Source organism: Quercus lobata, chromosome 11 (genome assembly GCF_001633185.2).
Source record: "Quercus lobata isolate SW786 chromosome 11, ValleyOak3.0 Primary Assembly, whole genome shotgun sequence".
Lineage (NCBI taxonomy): Eukaryota > Viridiplantae > Streptophyta > Magnoliopsida > Fagales > Fagaceae > Quercus > Quercus lobata.
In genome coordinates, this window is record NC_044914.1 from 29,244,863 (window position 1) to 29,270,805 (window position 25,943).

The window sequence follows — 25,943 nt, forward strand, 5'->3', positions numbered from 1 at the left end:
TTGGCACCGATTATCAGTGACATTTGCAAGGTTCGTGAATTTATTAGTCAGGTGCTGGTTTAAGCAGGTTAGCAAAAGTATCCAGCAAAAGCAGACTAGGTTTAGCCACTTGATGCTTTTCTTTTTGCTGCTTCTTACCCTCTTTTTTGTGCTGTTACTTTTCTAACTCACTTTCTTTTTCGAATCTTCGTATCTGACTTTGGTAACCAAAAAAAACCCTAACTGTAAGACTCGGCAAAGCAATTACAACAGCATCATTCTATAGCAGACATCATAAGAGCTGAAATAAGTAAGAATTCAAGATAACTTGAATTCAATTGTGATGATATTGGATCTCAGATGATAACTCAGTAATGTTCTCGGACCAAACAACCTGAATAGTGAATAGGGGCAATATGCCCAAAGTCTCAATACTAACTTATTGCCGATTAGCCTACTCACTAGGAAATACCTCACTCATCCCCTAAAGCTAGTTCTTTTACAGTCATTTTGTCTACATCACTTTGCCAAGCTTCCTGGACTTCCTTCTCCAAGTTTCGTAACCATTTTCTAACCATAATAACTGCGACAAGTTGTATCTTTGAACCATAACAGCGGTGAGTTAACTACGAGTCCAAAGAGAGAATAGAAAATATTAATAAGGCATGCATGTCCTTCTTTCCATTCAACCATGACTTCACACCAATAAGTCAGCAATTCAGATAGTTACTATCATCTAACAGGATAATATTCAACCACGCCCTTCTCTTTTACTCCAACTTAACCAATAAGCACAAGCACACACATCAGTTATTTTATTCATGTATTCAATGCACAATGATTTGTATAAATAAAGTGGACTAAAGTGTGAGGTCAGTTTTAAGATACAAATTTCAGCAATTAAGGGCTATAGAGAAAGTCCCAACCAAGGAAACGTGCAGATTAAGTTTAACCAAGAAGATAATGCCCAAAATACACTAGTAATAAAAAGGCATGAAGATTGAATGCCACAAATCCAACTCCCTAGTTAGCATTACTTACAAAAGTAACTACGTTTATTGTGGACTATTGACTGAAGAACACCAGAATGCATCAAACTAAAATTTCCATGCATCAAAATCACATCATGTCACCTCAAATAATTATCAACAAGAAAATTGTGCTAAAAAAATCAACAAATAATGCACCTCTAAATTATAACCAAACTCTACACATGAAAATACCAATATTTAGAAACTCAACAAAAATTCTTCCAAAGTCATACACACCAGTTATAATAACGGGAATTTGAGTCTTTCCCTATAAACACCAAAATCAACTGAAACTTTCAGAGGATACTATAGTTCTGCGGGTATTCGAACCTTAATTGTAGTAGTAGGCTGAGCATCAGACTTATTTATATATACTCATAATCTATGACTTTATGATACCTCCTAAGGTATTTACTTCCAGCACTGGACCATGATGGTAGAAACTTTGAGTCACCAGACTAATCATCAGATCCTTCAAAAGTACAATGGGGAACGTTCCATGACCCTCGAAACCTTTCAACTTGTCTAAAAGGAGAAGGGGCGAAAAAACATGGCATGTGGTCATGCTGTCCAGGTAACAATATGTTAGGGATCATAAAATGATGACGGTTCCTCATCAGCGGGACATGAGAAAACCCTTGCCGCCATTGTCTAACTTCCCTCTTCCTCTTCTTCTTGCGGTCCCAACATGATCGAAACTCTTCCTTCCAATTAAACAACCTCTTTGCTTCTGTCCCATTTCCAAACTCCTCCTCAACCTTCTGTTTCCACAACTCATTAGCAGAAGACAAATATCGCAAATCAGAACACACACATCCCACCTTGGCAAGATCAACAGCAGGAAGAGACTCAAAAATCTTCAATTTAAGCTCTGTTGGGAGACGCATAAAACACGGTGGGGGCACCAAACCAGCCTTTTCACAAAGGTCAATCAAAAGTGGCAATGCAATCCCATCTTTAACAATTTTCCAAAATTCAAAAACCTCAGTTTCAAGAAACCCATCTTGATTTTTAATTTCATCATTGGAATCACCATTCACCACCCACACTGATTCTAAAGCCGGCACAAACCTATTTTCATTCAAACACACACGGTGCAACCCCAACCCACCTTTAGCCAAAGACCCATAAATATTAATACAATGACCCACATTCTGAAACTTCAAAACAATACTTTCAGGTACATTATAATTACCATTAACATTAACAGTACCTAAAAGCTCAGGCAGAGTATAGCAAAGCGACATGGTGAAAGCTTTTGAAGGCCACACATCCGGGAGATGAAACCCATCAACCCGCATACCTGAAACCGAATCGAACCCGACGAAACCAGACTCCAAAAGAACCGCATGAATCGCAATCACCACGAGCTTGTGATCACTACCATCGCCACCACCCAACTCTTCCCTCAATACCCTTCTCAGAAAATAATGCTCAAAATACTTCTTGCGAGACAAAACCGAAGACCCATCATCCAATTCCATGGTTTCAGCACCAGAAGGTCCAGGTCCAGGTCCAGACCCAGACCCAGAAATTTCTCCTCCTAGGGTTTCTTCGTCGTCTTCCTGAAGAAGATTCGCTGTTGTTGAATCACTCATATCAACATCAGTCTCAGAATCTGAGATTTCATGCTCTGGGGTTTCTTGATCTGAGGGAGTAATTTCGGCCTTTTCAGACATGTTTTGATTTGGGGAATTAGGGTTAGGGTTAGGTTTAGGGTTTGGAGGTTGTTGTTGTACGGACGAGGAGGAATTGGGGATTAGGGTTTGGGATTGGGATTGGGATTGGGAAGAGAAGGCAGTGGGGTTATGGGTGAAGAAGATAAGGTCACCGGAGGTAATACCGAGGGATTGGAGAGTGGCTTCAGGAGATGACGCGTGGAGCTCGTCTTTGCGGTTTAGGGAGAAATGAAGAGAAGAGGAAGAGGAAGAGGAAGAGGAAGAGGAGAGTGATTGAGAGAGGGTTTCTTTGAGCTGTTGAAGAGTAGAAGAGGGATTTGGGAGTTCGATTTTTATGGTTTGTTTGGATTCGAGGGACCTAACTCTGAGTTTCATGATTGGGATTTTGGAAAATGAGATTCAAGATTGAGTGTTTATTGCTTAAATTTGTCTGAGTTTTTAAAGAGAAACTGAGAAAGATAAGGATAAAGGGGGCTGAAATTCGGTATAAAGGAAAGGGAAATGGAGTTTCTGATCAGACTATGCTTTCTGACTATTGACTGTTGAGGATAAAACTTCTCCTCTTTTCTTCGAGACCAAGGCAACCATTTACCACCACTAAAAAAGAACTGGGCCTATAGTGGCCTTTGCTATGGCACCGTTTGCTATAGGCCCATTAGAGGGGTATTTGTGTTCCAGTTTTGGGCCTTTAAACATCAGAAAGGTATAGTTTAGTTAAAATCATAACCGTATTGTACCTTATTTTTGCGATTTGGAGTTTAGTCAAAACTATAACCATACCGTACTTTATTTTTACAGTCACATGTATAATGTAGTGTATAAAATACAGTTTAAATGGTTTGAAGTCGATATATTTTTCAAATTTCGGGCTTTTCTTGCCCGGACCAAAACTAATTTTCTTCCTTTATTTTGGGTTAAGTTTTAAATTATTGAAATTTTTTTTTTTTTTTAATTTTGGACTGGTTTTTCTAGTCAACACTTACTAGGATTATCAAACTATTTTTTATTTTTTGAAAAAAATGATTATTATATTATTAATAATATATTTAATATTAAAAATAAATAAATATATTAATATATAGAGAGGGTGTGGTGCGATGCACTGTTACTTACGGTGTGGTGTGGTTATGCCATTTTGTGGGCAGTTTTGGTACAGTTTGTGCGGTTTAGTGAATACCCCTACTTAGACTTATGCAAAATTGTGTCATTAAAGGTTTTTTTTTTTTTTTTTTTTTTTTGAGAAACAAAGAAAGGGGTGCAACATGTTGTGTCATTAAAGTTGTAGGCCTAAAAAATAAAATTGCCAAAAATTTTAAGATAGAGATCAAAATTATAATTTTTGTCACAATTGTCTACCTGAGTCATGACAGATTATGAGTAGTAGAGAAAAAAAAATAGTGGGTTCATATAAAAATAACAAATAATACCCCTGTTTGTAAAAGTCCAACTTAGCTATCACCTCATCAACCTTCTATATATATATATATATATATATATATATGTATATATCTAAAAGTTGAAGTGTAATATTTGTTGTTACTACGCTCCTATTAAGCTACATCAGTGTCCATGTTATTGATCCCACTAACTTTCTTTTTTTCTTTTTCTTCTCATTCCTTTTGCAAATTTACATTTTCCCAATCACATCCAAAAAAAAAAAAACTCTATCTCTTTGTAAACACAAAATTTCTCAATTGTGAAAAATCAAACAATTGAAAAGTGTTCCTCAAATATAATTTTGTATTAATCAAGTAGTAAGTGCAATCTCTGTTTTGATTATTTTATCAAAAAATACCCTCTAATTCTATCTTCTTTGAACTTGACTTGAACAAGAAATCTTCTTGACTTTGGTTGGAAGATGAATCGAACGGTCTTCGCAACAAATCTCTGGCTTTGTGCTTGTTAGAGATTTGTTGTTCTTCAAGTTCTTCAAGTCCTTCGAATGTTCTTCAAGTTCTTTGAAGATTCTTGGATTTTTGGTTGAAATTATTCGGTGCTTTAGAGGCTTGATCCATTGAACTTCAATGATTTAGAACTTTTGAAGTTCATGGAGACTCTTGACCTTGATTCCAATAGAACTTCAAGTCTTGGAAGAATGACTCAAGTGAACTTTTTTTAATGTTCTTCATTCGTTCTTGAGGTAGAATTTCTCTAGAGATTTGACTTCTTGAAAACTTGGTGTTGAAAATGAGAAGCGATGTCCTCGTTTTAGAGGAATTAATATCAATTTAGATGACATATGTCATCATTTGATTTAATTAATTTAATGACATTAATTTAGAATTTTCCACTAAATTTTGATGTGGCATTTTATAATTGGCTTAAAATTTTGCCTCCTACACTCTTAATTAACATTTCCTAACTTTTTAGCTTTCCATTTATTATATCATCAAACCCAAATCTGATAATAATTCAAACTTCCTTCAACTCTATGACTCTCTCTCTCCCCAATCAAGTAGTCATGAAAACTATTCAACTGTTACTCTATTAGAATTCCAAAAAAAAAAAAAAACTACTGATTTTTTGTCTATATATTTTTGCAATTGCTCTACCTCACTCCTATAAATTTGGAAAGTCCCTCTAAAGTGAAGGTTTTTTTTTTTTTTTTTTTTTTTTTTTTTTTTTTTCCTATATTCTTCAGGTTTTTTAATTTTGTTAGTGATGCGCCATCGGAGATCAAGAAGTCAAAACTCTAGAGAAATTCACTGTAAGACTTTTGCCAAATTGTAGAATTTGATGTCAATGGAAAGAAAATTAAATCAAATGACATGTATAAAACTATATAAGGTAGCAATTGACAACCAAAAAAAAGACTAGCTAGGGTGAAAGATTATCCAAGTTTGGACAAAGCCTCAAAATCCACGAAGACCAATTGGATGTGAGAAATTCCACAAAGATGTATGCTTGGCTATATGAAGAAACTGAATTTGGATAAAATATGAAGAAGACCAATTGAATTGAATTAAGTTTTCTATCACAAGTCCTCTCTCTCTCCTTTTTATTGTTATGATTTAATTTTTGTTTGAGCTAATACTTGGTTAAAAAGTATAATTGTATTCTAGATATTCAAGAGGAGAAAATTCTAAAAAGAAAATCAAGTTGTTGAAAAAAATAGCATAATCTAAAATCTAAAACTAAAAGCCCAAATTAGGAAAACATAATGCACTATAACATAATTTAGAGGAGTATGAACCACCTAAAAAATGGATAAATATCAATCAAATACACCCAAAAATAATAGAATGATGTATTTGTATTTGTAGAGATATTGAGATGAGAAATAATTTTAGAAATTGTTTAATTTTTTAGAAGTGCTATGTCTACAACGTTTTCATAACAAGTCATAGTTGGTAAGTTGTTATTGGTTCTAAATTAAACCTATCACTAAAATTACTTTTTTGTCAACTAATAACAACTTGATACATATGATTTGTTGTAAAATTATTGTCAACACAACATTTCTCTTAATTTTTTGATAGAGAAAATTATTTTCAAAAAATTTCGGAGAACAAATTATACTTTTATCAAAATTACAAAGTAATTATCTATTCTCACGCATTGCATGGGTCTATGACTAGTTTGCCTATAAAAACTAAAGCAAGCAATAGTTAGTCGTAGACTCATAGGGACCAATTCGATAGATATGGAAATCTCATGATGTTATAAAGAATAACTAAAATTTCATTGGGTGTCTTTGCAACTAACCCAATCCTTAAGAGTGTTCCTGCATTTTTTTTTTTCGATCCTGCCATTAACATTAAGAACAACAACAAAGAATACAAAGCATAGAGTGTTATAGGGTTAAGTATTACGAAAATCTAGATGAACCCATGTGTGGTGAATAGGCATTTTTGTGGCTGTTAGGGCCACATCAAGTACATTAGTCAAAATTACTCCAGGAACTGTTATTATTCTAAGCTTTAGTCCTTGCTGCCTCAGAGTTTGAATATCTGCTTGCATTGCTAGGTCTTGCCATTGAGGTTTTCTCCTGTTGCTACAGACTTGCTCTAGGTATTTACTTCCTGCAAGTGCGATGATATGGTGAAATCCTAGCTTCTTACCTGCATGAAGATCTTGTTTCCTTCCTTGTTAATAGCTTCAAATGCATATCCACTTCTTCTAGTCTTCCTATCTCTTTTGCTGCCGATCTTGATAAGTTGCCATTCTCTCCCTCAAAGTTGTTGCAGCGGGGTTCAACGCTTGGAACTTGATCAGAGTTAAAGGCATTCTGGTACCTGCACAAGAGATTTTGGGAGGTAAGTATAATTTCAATTGGATTAGGACATTTGCCCTCGTGTACCACTTGGTTTCTGTGGTTCCAGATTGTCCATAAGGTGGTAAACATAGTTTGGAGAATTTTCAGATTCTTTAGATCCAGCTTCCTATTCATCAGAATACACCTTGCTAACCATGGCTTCACCAAGACTTGGTTTAGCTCAGTGGTTTTAATAGAAAGCTCTAAGCCATGCCAAACATCTCTAGCCAAATCACAGTATAAGAACAAGTGTGAAGGAGATTCAGATTCACCATTACACATAGGACAAACATCCACAACTGGGATTCCTCTATTAGCCAACATTAGCTTGACTGGAAGACAATCATGGAGAAGTTTCCACACAAAAGTAAGTACTTTTAGAGGTAACTTCACCTTCCATAATACAGTCCATACATCATTGTGTATGTCCAGGTGTCTTTCAAGGTTCGAATTGTTTTCCATGTAACTTTTATGGAGCAGATTATAGGCTTTGTTGACTTGGTAATATCCTGTGCTTGAGTGTTTCCACAATATTTTATCTTTCCTCCCTTCAGTTTTAGGAATGAAAATATGTAAGATTCATGACTAGCAGATTGGTGATATAAGCTTACGATAGTGTTAATGTTCCAACTGTGTGTGGAGTTATTGACTAGATCAACCACTAGATTGAGATTTTGATCTTCTCGGTTCAAATTCTGTCGGTAATTGTTAGCCCACAAAGGATGATTTACATGAATGTCCAAACCATCTCCCCTGCTGAATAATGGGATTATGATAGCCTATAATGTTTTTCCAAATCCATGAGTAAATAGAGACCAGAGGGTTGAAAAGCTCACTATCGGAGAGAGAAGTTTCTTTGAGTGTTTTTGTAATTAAACCTAGATTTTATCATTGCATAAGTCAAATATTATGTTTCTTATTTTATTTTATTTTATTTTTTTAAATTAACCTGTGCTTGGATAAAGTAGATGGAGCCAAAATTTTGGAAGGAACGAGAAGGTCAAGAACGTTAATTAATGAATCTTCAATTCTTTCGTTCATACAAATAAAGAGAAATTACATTTTATCCCTCAAAGTATGATTTCTTTTGTGTTTACCCCCATTAAACTATATCTCACTTTTAGGGGTGTGCAGAAAACTCGTCAACCCGCCAAACCTGACCTGACCCAACCTAACCCGCTAGGTTGGGTCGGTTTTAGGGCTTGGTGAGTTGGGCTGGGTTACAAATTTTTTTTTAATAACAGGTCGGGTTGGGTTTGGGTCATAAAATTACAAACCTGCCAAACCCAACCTGATCTACCCATATTTTAATATATGTTTAAAAATATATTATATATTTAATAATTTAAAAAAAAAATCAGCTGTAGAGCACTTTCTCGGTTCCTACTATCATATATAATATAAAATCCTATTAGTTCTTTTAATATATATTTAAATATATTATATAATTAATAAAAAAAATTTAAAAATTTTAGATATATTTTGTTTATAATTGAGTTAGGAACTCATATATATTTTGTTTATAAGTGAATTAGAATACTAGTTCATTTATATTTTGTTTATCAACTCAGTTGGATACTTAAACATATTTTGTTTACAACTAAGTTGGAATATTAGTTTATATATTAATATATATTTTTTTTATTAACTCAGGTGACAAATGTGATATTTTTTTTTCTGCTCAATTTAATAATAATTAATAAAAAAAATTGTCCAACCCATGGTTTCAATTTGACCCAACCCAACCTTACCCATATGGGTTGGGTTGCGTTGGGTTGGACTTATGTGATGGGTTGGGTTGGGTTGAATTTTTTTGACCCATCATGGTGGGTTGGGTCAAAAAATCTCCTTAACCCGACCCATGCACACCCCTACTCACTTTACACTTACCTCTTTCAATTATGAAAATGCACACTTTACCCCCACTAAGCTATAATGCTTTTCATGCTTATCACCACTAAGTTGTGACCCTTTTTATATTTATTCCCTTAAACTATGAGAATTCACATTAACTTTGTTAAAATATTACCGATGAGGTGCAACGTGTTATTTGTTTTTAAAAAATGAAAGGACAAAAGGAATAAATTAAAGGAGTATATTTATTTTTTAGGTTCAACTGTGGGGTGTAAAGTGAGAAGTAAAGGTTGACTGATAAGTGTGTGGACACGTAACAAGCATGCACAGAAATAACAAGTTACAAGATGAAAATGTAAGCAAAATTCAAACTGAATTGATGGCTGTGGTAAAAAGATCATAAAGGAGAAAGGGCGTCATTGGGCAAAAATTATATGTTGTACCCGGCATATATGCCGTGTCTCTCACACATAGGTGGGCCCCACAGTGTGTCGGACCTTTCAGTGTGTGAGTGACCTGGCATATATGCTGGGTACACCATATACCAACTCGTGATTGGGGGAGGGATTGGGAAGGGAAAGGTTGAGAAACGGTGGAGGTAGCAAGGTAATAGTGCCCAGAGGGTTGAAGAGCTCTCACTATTGGAGAGAGAAGTTTTTTTTTAGTGTTCTTGGAATTAAACCGAGATTTTATCATTGCATAAATCAAATATTATTTATTTATTTTTTTAAATTTTTACTTAACCTGTACTTGGATAAAGCGGACGTAGCCAAAATTTTGAAAGGAACGAGAAGACCAGTATTAATTAATAAATCTTCAATTCTTTTGTTCATTCAAATAAGGAGGAATTACATTTTATCCTCTTAAATTATAAACTCTTTTACACTTATGACTTATCCTTTTAAACTATACTCCATTTTATTCCTACCCCTCAAATTATCATCCACAAGGGCAGAAATGGAAAATGGAAATCTTAGAATGACTAGAGTTAGATATCAAATCTTGGCCTTCAGCTTTACTTATATAGTTGCTAATGGTAAAATTTTGAATATGATAAGATGAGGGCCTGTTTGGTAAGGTAACTCAAATAATAGTTTTCAGTATTTAAACACTAAAAACTGTGGACCCAAAAAAAAAAACAACGCGTTTGGTAAGAGATTTTTTTTAGGAGTGTTTGAGTTACATCTCTCATTTTAGGGTGTTTAGATACTAAATTTAGACAACTCCTTTTACCAGTTTTCAGTTTTCAAATAACGTTGCTCAATGACACTTTTGTAAATAAGTAAAAAACTGTATGTCCCACTAATTAGACTATATGTCATCACTTAAAAAAAAAAACACACACACACACACAATTATATTTTTTTCACTTTTGAAAAGATGTTATTAGAAATGTTGGGAAATTTAGACCCCGGTTGAAAGAATTAACAAGTTTTAAACCCAAATTATTAATTAGATTTATTATGAATAAAACTTGTTAAAACAAACTAACATTAATATCATGTCAATATCATGCTGCGGAAAAATAAATAAGACAAGATATGATGACCCAGGAAAACTAATGAAACAAACTAGTTTCATAGTAAAAAACCTGGGAGGAAATCTTCCCGAAAAGCGATTCACTATAATAAAGAGAAGTTTTAAATCTAGTACAAAACCTTTGTCCCTAAACTCTACAATCCTTGTAGATGAACTTACAGCAGAAACCTTCTACTGTTTCAGAATCTCTGAACTCTTCAATATATGAACGCCACCCTTTTTGCACGGATCCCAGTATGTGACTAACCAATGATACACGGCTCCTAGTACGTGACTAACTTACCAACTTAAAGAAGATGTTGGCTGCAAAGTTCTTCATTTCATCAACAATGAAGATCAAGAAGTACTTGGTTACAAAACCCTAAGGCACAAAGACACAGTAGCTTCTTTTAGAGAGAATAAGGCATTGGTCAGCTTTTGCATATGTTCCCTTCGTATTCTCTTATGTGATAATCTCTAAAATAAGTCTCATATATGTCTAGGGTTGTGAGGAAAGAAACCCTATACAAATACATAAGCATGGGCCAAAAATCAGATATGAAAAACTTATTTTTGAAATTCTTGATAGATACCTCGATAGATAGCTATCTGTCGAGACCTGTTGCTCGATCAATCGAGAAGTGTTGAGAAGTTATTGAGAGCTATCGAGGAGCTATTAAGGGGATAGAAAGTTGCTCGATCAATCGACCTAGTTATTGAGAGGTATCGAGATTGCAATAAAAAGAAGCTCAAGAGCTCGATAGATAGTCTAGCTGTCGAGAGGTGTCGAGCAGCTATCGAGCTTTAAAAAATCAGCATTTCTTCATTTGTTTCTTGGACAGATTTGCATGACTTCAATACTAGACTTGAACTCTTGTTCCTTGAAATATTAAATACATCCTAGATTTACCCAATTACAAGTAAGGTGCGTTTTGTCAAAGGATTAGCCAATTGCATAAAATAGTGACATATGTTCCTAATAAGTGAATCACATATGTCCTAACAAGAAATATAGTATCAAACACATTTTTTGCATTATGAGTACTTTAATACATGTTTTCAAAACACTTTTTTAACCACAATTTTCACATCATTTTGAACAACAATACTCAAACACCTCTACCAAACAGGCCATCTCTTAAATCCCATTCGAGTTTAGTTTAGCCCATCCTGTACTATGCCTTTCCCAGCTGATGGTTCTAACTTGTAACTTCTAACAACCTATTAGTCAATTTGCATCTTGTAAGTTTGAGCATAATACAAAGATTTCATGGCACATTGGGTTGATTTCTATTTGGATTTCTAGAGATTAACATCAACAGCTTTGTTTTGGAAAAAAAGGATAAGAGAAAGTTAGGGTATGTTTGATAACTGTTTTTTCCCCTTATTTTTTGTTTTCAAAAACAATTTTCTATTTTTGAGATTAAAAAACTTGTTTGGCAACTCAAAATGGACAGAAAACAAAAACTATTTTCAAAACTCAATTTGTGAAGGAAACTGAAAACATGCAAAAGGTTGTTTTCAGTTTCTAATTTTCAAAAGTCAATGAAAACATGCGTTTAATTTAATGAAACTGTCTCATTTAATGAGTTAACATTAAATTTCAAATCCTAGTAATAACATATTTTAGTATTTTCTATTTTTTTCTTCAAAAAACTATCTTTTTTAATTTCAACTAATCAAACATGTTTTTGCTTTCAAAAATATAAGAAAATTGTTTTTTTCTTTATATTCCCAAAAACAAGTTTTTGAAAATAAAAAACAAAAACCGTTACCAAACATAACCTTAGTTTTCCAAGGAAGCTAGGCTTGCGTCATAGTTGTTTCAATTTTGCTATAAGATCCGAGCCATTCATGTAGACTACCAGAGAAAAAAAAATTTCTAGGAAGGATTTAACTTTCCAAATCCATTGGCCATTGAATTGAAAAGATTTCCTATCATTGTTGGTAGCTAAATGTAGGCACTTTTAACATTGACCTTCCTATTGTATGAAGCAATCCAATACGTACTGTCATCCCCAATAGAAGCTAAAGAATAGAGAGTAGTCTTAGGGCCCGTTTGGTACATGTGTTTAAACACATGTTTTTAATTTTTAAACAACATTACACGTATTTTTATATAATTTTTCACCCGTACTTATTTTCAAAAAATACAAATAACGTTACTAGAACAACATTACCAAATGGACCCTTAATTTCTGGACACATTATTGGGAAGGTCTTACGAGATCTGAGATTTCAATTACCCTCAAATCTTTCAATTAGCATTGATTGGCATCAATCGGGTACAAAATCAATCAATATTAATGAGGCTTAACATGATGCTCACACCCACTATGAATTATATAACCCATGCTATAACCTAGTTTTATTTTTTTTTCTTAAAAAAATATGATTCAATGGTTCGGTGGGAGAATTTGAACATGAACTTCTACATTAGAGGACTATTGAGAAGGAAACCAAAATGCCGGATCATTCACTTAAAATCAATCTAAAAACTCCATGCATCAAAATCACTTCATGTCACCTTATATCAACAAGAAAATTATGATAAAAAATCAACAAATAACGTGCCTGTAAATTACAACCAAACTTTGCACGCAAAAATACCAATAAACATTTTTCTCATTAAAATAAAATAAAAAATAAAAATTCTATACCAGGAATTTGAGTCCTATCCTATAAACACCAAAACCAACTGAAACTTTCAAACGTTATTATACTACTGCGAGTCAGCCAACCTTAATTCTATTCGTAGGCCGAGCACAAGACTTATTGATGTATAAGCATAAGCATAATCTACAACTTCCTGATTTCTACTAAGGGATTCTATCAAAATGGTAGTAAAGATGATCACAAGGAAGCAAGCGCGGAGCATGAGACAGCAGAGCTTAATCTGAGTGAAGAACAAAGTACTGCATAAACGACATCAGTATTATGCAGAAACGACAAGTAGTTCAGTCTCTGTATAAATGCCCACACGTGGGAGAGTTAGTTTCTATATGCAGTCACGTGTAGGAGTTAGTTATTTGAGTTTGTTAGTCTCTGTTATTTAGTCAGATCAGTTTCGTAGCTTAGATCAATCTATATATAGTCTTGTACATTCATTTTTGTCATTAATGAAAAAGATATAGAAATTCTTCATTTCTCTAATATGGTATCAGAGCAAATCCCCAATTTTTAGGGTTTCTTTTTCTCTCAAATTTCTTTTCAATTTTCTTAGGAAAACACTTTGTTTTTGAGAAAATTCCTTTTCTTTGTCATCAATGGTTTCCGCTGCCACAAACACAAATACAACTGGTTCAACTAATGGTTCTGTACCTGAAAATCCATCTCCTTCTTCACAAGATTCACCAATGGATGATCCCCTGTTCTTGCATCATGTTGAGAATCCAAGCTTAGTGTTAGTTATGCAGCCTTTAATTGGTGGAGAAAACTACTCAGCTTGGGCTCGAGCTGTGAGAAAGGCATTGCTCACCAAGAACAAATTGGTATTTATTGATGGGACTCTGACTCTCTCATCTCCATTGATTTCTACTCCTTCATCTGTGCAAGCATGGATTCAATGTGATAACATGGTTGGGACCTGGTTGACCAATTCAGTTTCTTCAAAGCTTCAAGCAAGCATCATATATGAAGATACTGCTCTAGAAATATGGACTGATTTGAAGAATCGTTTTGCACAAACCAATGGACCAAGGGTATTCAATCTCCAAAAGGAAATTTCAGAATTACATCAAGGTGAGATGAGCATTACCAATTTCTTTACTCAGTTGAAAGTTTTTTGGGATCAGTTACAAAGCCTTAGTCCATTCCCTTCTTTCTCTTGTGGAAAGTGTATGTGCAATATCAACAAAAGACTCAATGATTTACAAGGTAGAGAGTCTATGATGAAGTTCTTAATGGGAGTAAATGAGTCTTTTTCCCAAGTTAGGTCTCAAGTGTTGCTCATGGATCCTATTCCATCATTGAGCAAGGTTTATTCCTTGATGATCCAAGAAGAGACTCAAAGGTCAATCCCTAATGCACCTGTTGTTAGAGTAGATTCTACTGTTTTGGCTGCTAAAGTGTCCACTGATCAAGTCAATCATGTTACCAACCTTGTTAATTCTGGTGGAAAGGGAAAAGATAGGCCGGTTTGTACCCACTGTGGCAAGACTGGTCACACTATGGACAAGTGCTACAGATTACATGGGTTTCCTCCAGGCTTTAAGTTCAAGAATAAGACTGCTATGGCACATCAAGTCTCCTCAGGGTCAAGCTCAAAATTTGTTTCACCAATGCATCAATTTTCAGCCTTCAGTCCTGAGCAGTGTCAGCAGCTTTTAGCCCTGTTTAGTGCATCCAATCCTTCTTTTGCAACATCATCTCATATATCAGATGCCTCAATGGCCACAGCAACTCCTTCTTCCACTTCTGCTAATGTGGCAATGGCAGGTATGAACTTTTCTCATAGTGTTTTTGCTGCTCAAGTGGTAAATAGAAGGGCTTATGGTGGTAATACTTGGGTCTTGGACACTGGTGCAATTGATCATTTTGTATGCTCAATGGATTTGCTAACTTCAATCACAGCTATTAGGCAGTCTTTGGTCCAATTACCTAATGGGAAATCAGCTCAAGTAACTCACATTGGGACTATTACTCTTTCTTCTTCCCTAATTCTTAAAAATGTCCTTTGTGTTCCATCTTTTTCTTTTAATCTCTTGTCTATTAGTTCTTTAACTCATTCACAATCATATTGTTGTGTTTTTTTGTCTGCTTATTGCTTCATTCAGGACCTTATTTCCTGGAAAACGATTGGGGTAGGAAAGGCACTTGATGGATTGTACCTGTTGCAGTCAAATAGCCTTCAACAATCCTCTAGCTCTTCATTTGCTACCTTCTTATCTGCTCACAACCTCACTGATGCCTTTGGTTATTTCACTGCTTTTACTTCCACATCAGTCTCTTCTTAACCTTCATCTATTTGGCATGACAGGTTGGGGCACCCATCTGATGTCAAACTCAATAGTTTGTGTCATGTAATTCCTTCTTTAAAACCTTCTTATAACAAAGGTTGTCAAATCTGTCCTATGGCAAAACTTAAGTGATTGCCCTTTTCTTTTCATAATAATATCAGTTCTTGTGCTTTTGACTTAATTCATATGGATGTATGGGGTCCCTACTCAACTCCTACTTTAGATGGCTTCAAATATTTTTTAACTGTTGTGGATGATGCTACAAGAGCAACATGGTTATTTTTAATGAAGTCTAAATCTGAAGTTAGGCAGTTATTTTCTTCTTTCTATACTATGGTTCATACTTAATTTGGCCTTAAAATCAAAGCTATTAGAACTGATAATGCCAAGGAGTTTAACATGTCTGACTTCTTCAATTCTCATGGAATTATACATCAAACTAGCTGTGTTTACACTCCACAACAGAATTTTGTTGTGGAAAGGAAATATCAGCATCTTCTTTGCATAGCTAGAGCTTTACAAATTCAATCCCAACTCCCTCTTTAGTTTTGGGGTGATTATGTGTTACATGCTGCCTATCTCATCAATAGGCTTCCATCTCCTTTGCTACATGATAAAACTCCTTTTGAACTTCTTTTCCACAAAATTCCAGACTATTCTAATCTCAAAACTTTTGGTTGCCTATGTTTTGCATCCACCATTTCTCACACCAGATCCAAATTTTCTCCAAGGGCAAGGAAGTGTGTCTTTCTTGGCTTTCCTTTCAATGTTAAAGGTTTCAAAGTTTTTGATCTTGCCTCTCACACTATTTTTGTTTCTAGAGATGTCACATTTCATGAAAATGTGTTTCCATTTGTTTCCAATTAAAATAATTCTGTCTAGTAGCCTTGTTTCATTCCTGTGTCTTGTGTTCCAGCCGTTAATCCTCTCTTTGATCCTTTAATTCAATCTAAATCTGCTCCTGCTGTACCTCATGATCCCATCACTCATATTCATCATTCTATTGATGATGATTTACTTGATGAGGTTCCAGTTGAGCCCCCTAATCCTATTGTTGATCCTATCCCTCTTAGAAAGTCTTCTAGAGCTGTCAAACAACCCTCCTACTTACAAGCTTACCACTACAACCAGGTATCTTCTGTCATTGCTGCCCCTACTTCCCAATTAGGTACTTCTCATCCACTATCTTCACATCTCTCTTATCAACACCTCTCTTCTTCTTACAAATCTTTTTGTTGTTCCATTTCTTCTCTTGTTGAGCCTACCTATTATTATCAAGCTGCTTCTAATCCCAAATGGCAAGAGGCCATGACTGTTGAAATAGCTGCCCTTGAAGCAAATCAAACATGGACTTTAACCCCTCTACCTGCTGGTAAGAAGCCTATAGGGTGTAAATGGGTGTATAAAATCAAGTATAAGGCTGATGGTTCAGTTGAAAGGTACAAGGCAAGGCTAGTTGCTAAAGGTTTTACACAGAAAGAGGGTGTGGACTATTTTGAGACCTTTTCCCCAGTGGCCAAAATGGTATCTGTCAAAGTACTCCTTGCTGTGGCTGCCATAAAAGGCTGGTTTCTTAGTCAATTGGATGTGAACAATGCTTTTTTCAATGGTGATTTGGATGAGGAAGTTTATATGGCTCTTCCACAAGGGTTTCATAACCAGGGGGAGGTAGTTTGTAAGCTGAATAAGTCCTTGTACGGGCTAAAACAAGCATCCAGGCAATGGTTTGCCAAGTTTTCTGGCACTTTGCTTTAGCTTGGTTTTACTCAGTCCAAAGCTGACTATTCACTGTTTACTAGGAGGCAAGGTGATATTTTCATGATGCTTTTGGTGTATGTGGATGATGTCTTAATAGCTTGTAATGATAAGGCTGAGATAGACAGATTCAAGGCTCTGTTAGGTTCAAGCTCAAAGACTTAGGTAACTTAAAGTACTTCCTTGGATTGGAGGTTGCTAGATCAGCCAAGGGAATTGCCCTTTGTCAAAGAATATACACTCTTGAGGTGCTTAATGATGCTGGTATGTTAGGGTGTAAACCAGCTAAGACCCCTATGGAACAAAGTCTCAAGTTAAGTCAATTGGAAGGAGAAGAGCTCAAAGATCCCAGCACCTACAGAAGGCTAATTGGGAGGTTATTGTATCTGACCATCACAAGGCCAGACATCACCTTTGCTGTTCATAAGCTTAGCCAATACATGTCCAAACCAAGAAAGCCACATTTAGATGCAGCCTATAGAATCTTACAGTATTTGAAGAATGAACCAGGGAAGGGTCTCCTATTCTCTTCCAAGACATATTTACATTTGAAAGGTTTTGCAAATGCTGATTGGGCTTCATGTTGTGATACAAGGAAGTCAATAACAGGTTATAGCATTTTCATTGGAGATTCTTTGGTGTCTTGGAAATCAAAGAAGCAGTCCACAGTCTCCAGGTTCTCAGTAGAATCTGAGTATAGAGCTATGACAGTTGCAATATGTGAACTTGTGTGGATTTTATACTTTTTGAAGGATATTGGAGTTAAACATGACAAAGAAGCATTGTTGTTCTGTGATAGCCAGGCAGCATTGCACATTGGTTCCAATCCCGTTTTTCATGAGAGAACCAAGCACATTGAAATAGACTGTCATGTAGTCAGGGATAAAGTTTTGGAAGGTGTTATCAAGCTTAAACATGTGAGGTCTCGTTGTCAATTAGCAAACATGCTTACCAAAGCATTGGGGTACAATCAATTTTCCAATCTTGTTGACAAGATCGGGATGATGAATATACACACACCAGCTGCTCTTGAGGGGGAGTATCAGAATGGTAGTAAAGATGATCACAAGGAAGCAAGAGCAGAGCATGAGACAGCAGAGCTTAATCTGAGTGAAGAACAAAGTACTGCATAAACGACATTAGTATTATGCAGAAACGACAAGTAGTTTAGTTTCTGTATAAATGCCCACACGTGGGAGAGTTAGTTTCTGTATGCAGTCACGTGTAGGAGTTAGTTATTTGAGTTTGTTAGTCTCTGTTATTGAGTCAGATCAGTTTCGTAGCTTAGGTCAATCTATATATAGTCTTGTACATTCATTTTTGTCATTAATGAAAAAGATATAGAAATTCTTCATTTCTCTGATAGATTCACTTCCAGCACTAGACCATTATTGTAGAAACTCTGAGTCACCGGAGTAGTCCTTGGATAATTCCAAATTATAAGGGAAATTAGCGATGGTCTCCAAAAGGGGATTGGCACAGGGACCTGAGGAAATACTCGCGAAATTCTACCTTCCCTCTCCCTCTTCCTCTTCTTCTTGCGCTCCCAAAATGATTTAAAATTTTTCTTCCAATGATCCATCCCTTCGCTCCCGTCCTGTTTCCAAACTCCTCAACAAACTTTTGTTTCCACAGCTCATTAAAGGTAGACAAAGTTTGCAATTCAGAACACACACATCCCACCTTGACAAGATCAACAACGGGAAGGGATTCAAAAATCTTCAATTTAAGGTCAGGAGGGAGGCGCATAAGGCACGGTGGCAACACCAAACCAGCCATTTCACAAAGATCAATCAAAAGTGGCAATGCAATCTCATCCTTCACAGTTTTCCAAAATTCAAAAACCTCTATTTCAGGGTACCCCTCTTGATTGTTAATTTCATCATTGGAATCACTATTAGCTGCCCACAAGGATTCTAAAGCCGGCACAAACCTATTTTCATTCAAACACACGGTGCAACCCTGAACCACCACCTTTAGGCTTCGTTTGGGAGTTCATAAAGGAATGAAATGGAATGGAATGAAATGATCATAAGGGAATGGAAAAGAATGGAATGAAATATGTTTAAGTAAGGGAAAGGAATAGAAAAGAATGGAATGGAATGGAATTAAGTAGCCTTGATTGGATGTTTTAAAATAAAGAAATGGAAAGGAATGAAAATGAATGGAATGTAAGTAATCTTATTTGGTAGTAACATGGAGGAAATGAAATTGAATCATTTTATGACAATATTATCATTAGACCCTTATTTTAAAATAAAAGGTTGAATATATAAGGGTTTTTTGGGGAGTTTTAGTAAAAAATTCATTAAATCTAATCTCATTCCCTCCCATTCCTCCCAACTTTAGAGGGAATGAAAATTTGAGATTTTAAGGGAATAGAGAGGAACGAGTGTTTTCTTCTACCCATTCCATTTCCTCCCACTTAAACTCTCAAATAAGGGAAATGACTTTGCATTCTCTCCATTAAAACTCCCAAACAAGGGAAGGGAAGAATATTCTAAAATTATTCTTTTCATTTATTTCCATTCTATTCTATTCCCTCCTCCCAAACGAGGTCTTAGGAAAAGACCCATAAATATTGATACAATGACCCACATGCTGAAACTTCAAATCAATGCTCTCACTTTCAGCAACATTATAAGGCAGAGGGTAGCAAAGGGTGAATGGCTTTGAAGGCCACACATTCAGGAGATGTAATCGGTCCACATGCATACTTGAAACTGAATTGAACCCAAAAAAATCGAACTCCAAAAGAACCGCATGAATCGCAATCACCATGAGCTTGTGATCACTACGAACACCATTGCCCAACTCTTCCCTCAATACCCTCCTTAGAAAATAATGCTCAAAATACTTCTTTCGAGACAAAACAGAAGACCCATTATCGAATTCCATGGATTCGGCACCAAAAGGTCCAGACCCAGAAATTTCTTCGTCTTCTTGAAGATTTTTTTGTTGTTTTTGTTGAATCACTCATATTAATATCTGTCTTAGAGTCTAAGATTTCATGCTCTAGGGTTTTCTTATCCAGGGTTAGGGTGAAGAAGATAAGGTCACTAGAGATAATACCGAAGGATTGGAGATAGGCTTCAGGAGAGGATGCATGGAGGTCGTACATACGGTTTAAGAAGAGATGAAGAGAAGAGGAAGAAGAAAGTGACTGAGAGAGTACTTGTTTGAGTTGTTAAAGAGTGGAGGAATTTGGGAGTTCGATTTTTAAGGTTTGTTTGGTTTCAAGGGACCTAAGTCTGAGTTTCATGATTGTCTTCGAAACCAACCTAACTATCCAAAATAAAAGGAGAAGCGCCGGAGAAAGAGAGAGAGAACTGTGAAATCTTTGTAAAACCGTAAAGAGAGTGTTTTAAATACCACACCTGTTTGGCACCACTATTTACTTGCCATCACTCAATATTTTTCACACTGTTTGTGGGCTCCATACTTGTCACTCGGTGTAGCTTTTTTTTTTTCCCTAGTACCTAGAAACCCGAACCAAAAAGGAAAAAAAAATAAATAAAAAAAAACCCAGATCACTGAACCTAGTGAGAGAAGAAGAAGAAGAAGAAAAAAAACCAAAAACCCGAACCCAATGAAAGAAGAAAGGAAAAAAAAAAAAACTCAGATCACTGAACCCAATGAAAAAAAAAAACCTAGAAACCCGAGCCCAGTGAAAGAAGAAGGAAAAAAGAAAAAAAAAAAAAGAAAGAACACCCGAGACCGAACCCAAGAGAAGAAAGGAAAAAAAAATGGAAGACACCTGAGACCAAACCCATGAGAAGAAAGGAAAAAAGAAAAAGAACAAAAAAAAGTAAAACACCTAAGACTGAAGCCAGGAGAGAAAAAAAAGAAAAAAGGGTAGATTGGTCAAAAGGTGCGGCTGAGTTATGACTAGTGGGTCCTCTATGTGTGTTTAATTACAAATATGCCATTGAGTTATGAGTTTTGGAAACTGAAAACACCTAAAATGTGTTTTCAATTTCCATAACTTATCACTTAAAAATCAAAGAATTGAGTGATGGAAACATAGTTATGGTGATGCCAAACGAACTTCTACCTATGGGTCCCACCATTTTAGAGTTATGAGTCATGAAAATTGATGATCCAAACAGCCCCTTAGGCATTTATAGTATCTCCAACAGTCTCTTTAAAAATTTTACAGTTCCTTTTAACTTTTACCTATCTTCTTTTTCAAATACAATTTTCAACCAACTCTCTATCATTACTCTATTTCATTTATTAGGAATGGCAAAGGGTTAGGTTTAGGGTGGGTTTTTTAATGCTTGAACCCGACTCGCAGGCCTGACTTCGAATCCTAAACTTGCCCCGTTTAATAAACGGGTTTTTTTTAACCCCAAACCCGCCCCCCATCAGGCTCCACGAACCTTGCCACCTCAGGCCCAATCATGGCCTAAAAAAAAATTTGTCTGAATCTTTAAGCCGTGTAGGACAAAAACCATCACAGGAAGAATGCAAAACAAAGTAAAAAGCACAAAAATTATGCCCAATAATACAGATCAGAGTCTAAGACCATAAATACAGATCAGATCTTTCATCAAAAAAACAAAAAACAAAAAAATACAAATAAGATCAGAGTCTAAGCCTACCACTACTTCAACCCCTCCAAAACTCCAAAAACAGAACCATGAAAAACCCCAACAGATTAGAGTTTAAGACCATAAATACAAATCAAATCTTTAATTAAAAAGAAAAAAGAAAATACAAATCAGATCAGAGTCTAAGCCTACCACTATTTCAACTCCTCCAAAACTCCAAAAACAGAACCACGAAAAACCAACAAAAATCCCTCCTTTTTCCAATCATGGCGAGGTAAGAGAGGTAGAGGAGAAGGAGTGTCGTTTGTGGCGAGGTGGAGGAGTGAGCAGCATCTGCAATAAGATGGAGGAGTGAGTGGCGTGGTGAGGGAGGAGCTAGCGATCTTTATGGTGAGGTGGATGAGTGAGCAGCTTGGTGAAGGGGGTAGGGACTGACGAGACCGGTGAGGTGGAGGAGGGATCGACAGCAGCAAGTGAGAGAGAGAGAGAGAGAGAGAGAGAGAGAGAGACAGAGAAAGAGTGAGGGAGAGGGAGGGTAGCTGAGAATGAAGGAGAGAGTGGCGACTAAGAGGTGAGGAATTAGGGTTAGAGAAATGTATTTAGAAGTGGTAGAGTAGTATTTATACCTAGGTTTTTAATTTTTTTTAATAATATTATATATACGGGTTGGGTTTGGACCAGGTATGCATAATACCGGAACCCGCTACGGGTTAAGTTTATAAAACCCAAATCCACCCCATTTGCTTCACGGATCGGGTAAAATCTGACCCATTAGGGTTGGATCGAGTCAGGTACTCGCAGGTCGGGGTTTTTTTGCCATCCTTACTCATTTAAATATTATTTCTTCATTTATTCTTTATTCTCTCTTTAATTCTCCTTTATTTTTTTTTATTTTTTTTCGTTCGTACAAATAAAAGAGAATTTGAAGGTCATAAATCCCACTTCAAATCCCATCCAAAGAGATTAAATTTCACAACTTCAAGCAATGCATTATATTTTTTCTATTGCACACTTGATACAACAAAATAGCACCTCACCAAAAATATTCGAGACTTTTTTTTTTCCTTTGCAAAAAATTAGTACGAACAAAAAAAAAAAAAAAACATAAATATATCTCTACCCGCAAAACAATAATTCCCAGTTGATGGACGATTAATCAACCATCCTCCTCCTTTATTATTTTTTTAATCTTTAATTTGTTAAAAGTTAATCTTCATTTTTTAATCTTACTTTTCCCGATTAAATTTTTAATCTTCAAAAATTTCAAGGGTTTTATTTTTTAATAGTCTACTTCTAATTTAAGATATCATCCCTTAAATTTTAATTATTAATATCCATTAACTTATCATTATCCCTTTTTTTCTATAAAAAATTATATCTTATCTTAATTATAGAGATTATTATTACTATTCATTAACTTCCAATTAATTTCCATTAAAAAAAATTAGCTGTAGTTTTTTTTAATAAAAACTTATTATTATTTTTTTATTTAAAAAAAGAGCTAGAAGGTTGAAGGCCACACATTTATTTTATTTCGCCCATTAAAACACCTAAAAATCAAAAGGCCATACACAGTTCACCATCTGGATTTGAGAGAGAGAGAGAGAGAGAGAGAGAGAGAGAGAGAGAGAGAGGGCAATCACCAAGAGGAAATCGGCATTGTGCTTCACCAGGAAAGAGAGAGACAATCACGTCATCTTCATCGTTTGTCGTCTATTTTGCTCTCACCGCCACTCATCCTCTTTACCATTGCCAACGACATGTAGTTGAAATGGGTTTTTTTTTTTTTTTTTTTTTTTTTTTTTTTTTTTTTTTTATAAGAAGATTGTATTTGGTAATTTTATTGCATTTTTTGTTTTGTGTTTTTGTTTAGATTGTATGTAATAATTTTACTTGCGGGAGAGGGAGTGAAGAAACAAAGAGAAAAGAGAAAGGGAGGAAAGAGAAAGAATATTTTTTTATTCAGTTAGGTATTTTTTTTAAAGATAAAATAATGATTTGGAGTTACTACAGAGTTCTCTAGACAAGAGAATTACTGTAGCAACTTCAAAAAAAATTTGGAAAAGTTTTGCTTTTAAAGAATCTATTGGAGCTGATTTTTTGGGTTTGCTATTCAAAAATTGCCTTTGGCTAATCTATTGAAGATGCTCTAAAAGTTTAAAATGTATTGGGCTGTGGATGCACATTTCTATTTAAAAGTGTACAATGTGCTTGTTAACAGTATACGAACTTCTAAGTATATCTTACAATAATTGTTACAATTGAGATTGATAAGTTTTTATTAATTTTTATTTGGGTCTATCATTGATATTGTTTTTATTTAAGTTGAAATTATTCCTGAAAAAATATATATACACTAGGTGGGTTATTCCAAAATGGTTGAACTTATCCCCCAAAAAAAATCACCTCAACAATTGTAAAATATTTTGTAGCTCCATACTTATTGATAAATGCCAGTACTTATGGGTACATTGTGTTCACATGGATTATTAGCATGAAATCCATGTTATTGCTAATTATGAAAGGTTTTTTTCCCTTATTTTTATTCTCAAAATTTAAGTTTTATTTATGTTAGTACTTATGGCAACATGAGGTGATGTTGTCAGATTAGGAATTCCCCCATCTCTCTGCTCTTTTCCCTTTTCCTCTTAAAGGTGGGAAAAATTCATGTGGAACACGTGCATGGCAGGTCAAGGAAGTTGGATTGGAGATATTTTGTCATTCATAATAAGATGAATTCGATACTAATGAGGTAAATATGAAAATAAATGTAAAGAAGGATAAAAAAAAAAATGTGTTTTGGAGAATAATAATAGAATATGCATATACAAATAAATTATAAATAAAATATGCATTAAAAAAAGATTCAGTTATACAATATATATTAATATAGAAATTTTGGCTAGGCAAGAGCAAAACTGTTCCTTTTCTGTCACTTTTTCATCGTAGGAAAAATCCTCACAAGACATAAAAAGATAAAGACAGATCAGGTGGAATGGTTTTTAATTTTTTTTTTCATCCCTACTTCCCTACTTTAAGGCACAAAGTTGATATCTCACACAAAGGGACCACAATTATTCTTAGTACCAAACTCTTGATGGCTACAACCTTAATCAAAACTCTTTGTAACTTTTCATGTTATTCATGTTATTAGTCTAGAGCGAATCATCTACTTTTACATTATTGGTGAATAAGTATTGAATTTTGGTGATACAATTTAAGCAAGAGATGATGAATTTGAACTGTAGACATCTCTAATAAAAGATCTCCAAATATCAATTTTGACTTAAATTAAGGTCAGGTCATTCACAATAGAATGTTATCACACACTAGTATGAAGGTAAAGATCAGATGGAGTATTGTGGTCTGCTTTGTCCACACCATCAACGTTCCTAAGCCAATGGGTCCTGTTTAAAGAAGCAGCTTGCTCAGGAAGATCGTCCATCACCCATTCCTGGCCTTTTGGGTAGTATATGCCGGTCCGTGGATGCGGAACCCAGCACGGCGAGTAGCTTCTATTGTCACCAGGATTGATTGAACTTGCTGGTTTTTTATGCCAATCTGCTCCTCCTGCATGCTTGCTGAATCCACGATCAACTCGCATAGCTTCCCTGCATGAGTTAATCATATCAATTAGTATGTGCCATTAATATCACCCCGCTTGCCAAAAATGTAAAGATATTTGCATTTAGATCTCAGTTAATGGAGCCCGTTACTGCAATTAGTTTTTATTAATTTTTTGATATAATAGCATTTTAACTTATAGCGTCCGTCTCATAATGTTAATGATAAAAGATTTTACTAGCTGGGCTAACCAAAACACATACATGGTTACACGTTAATGAAAAAATGACAACAAATAAAAAGTGTGAAAAGCATAATTTGCAAAATCAAGAAATTCCAAAACATGCACCCTATATCATGAACCTTTACAAAATTATAATAAATTATAAACTTATAATCAACATGATCAATAGATGAACATCACCTGAGCATTAACATCTTTGTTGTTTTTGCAGCGCTGCCTCTAGCCATGATCTTCAGTTGCAATGGAAAAATAATAGAAAAGCAAAAAGAGAGAAAATACAGGACTACAGAAAATGGCAAAGTATATGGGCACAAAGATAGATATTGCTTGCAAGATTTGAAGCTGGGATTTGATGAAAGTCCAATTGGCCTACACTAAGCATATATAATGTGGAGCTTGCCGTGTCTGAATTTCTCCAAAGAATAAGTTCTGTTCTTTAGTACACGCGGTGAAGGTCCCTTAAAAAAGTATAAAATTTATAAAAAGCGAAATCATTAAAGTTGAGGCCCAAAGCATTTTCCATTTCAGACACGCAGGTTCTTTCTATCAATCT

General features: G+C 35.2%; 2 protein-coding genes and 1 pseudogene across 3 annotated transcripts; all 3 read right to left on the reverse strand.

Annotated features, from left to right (window-relative positions):
* Positions 1–1,136: 1,136 nt before the first annotated feature.
* On the reverse strand, positions 1,137–3,254 carry LOC115968099 (F-box protein SKIP22-like). Its single transcript, XM_031087329.1, has one exon. It carries the CDS (start codon positions 3,062–3,064, stop codon positions 1,469–1,471), a length of 1,596 nt encoding a protein of 531 aa, XP_030943189.1. The 5' UTR covers positions 3,065–3,254; the 3' UTR covers positions 1,137–1,468.
* A 15,126-nt stretch (positions 3,255–18,380) lies between these two features.
* On the reverse strand, positions 18,381–20,291 carry LOC115966683 (annotated as a pseudogene). Its single transcript, XR_004086397.1, has 3 exons — positions 20,006–20,291; positions 19,628–19,971; positions 18,381–18,991 (listed from the first exon to the last, which is right to left on the reverse strand). The product of XR_004086397.1 is annotated as an F-box protein SKIP22-like (transcript).
* Positions 20,292–24,691: 4,400 nt separating this feature from the next.
* On the reverse strand, positions 24,692–25,725 carry LOC115969520. Its single transcript, XM_031089186.1, has 2 exons — positions 25,571–25,725; positions 24,692–25,193 (listed from the first exon to the last, which is right to left on the reverse strand). The coding sequence occupies exons 1-2, from the start codon at positions 25,615–25,617 to the stop codon at positions 24,905–24,907; spliced, it is 336 nt and encodes a 111-aa protein (XP_030945046.1). The 5' UTR covers positions 25,618–25,725; the 3' UTR covers positions 24,692–24,904.
* Between the last annotated feature and the right edge of the window lie 218 nt (positions 25,726–25,943).

Excerpts from the sequence above, each read along its gene's own strand:
- LOC115968099 (XM_031087329.1), bottom strand. The coding sequence starts at position 3,064 with ATGAAACTCAGAGTTAGGTCCCTCGAATCCAAACAAACCATAAAAATC.
- LOC115969520 (XM_031089186.1), bottom strand. The coding sequence starts at position 25,617 with ATGGCTAGAGGCAGCGCTGCAAAAACAACAAAGATGTTAATGCTCAG. Across the intron at positions 25,194-25,570 it reads ACAAAGATGTTAATGCTCAG|GGAAGCTATGCGAGTTGATC; the intron begins GTGATGTTCATC and ends TAACTCATGCAG.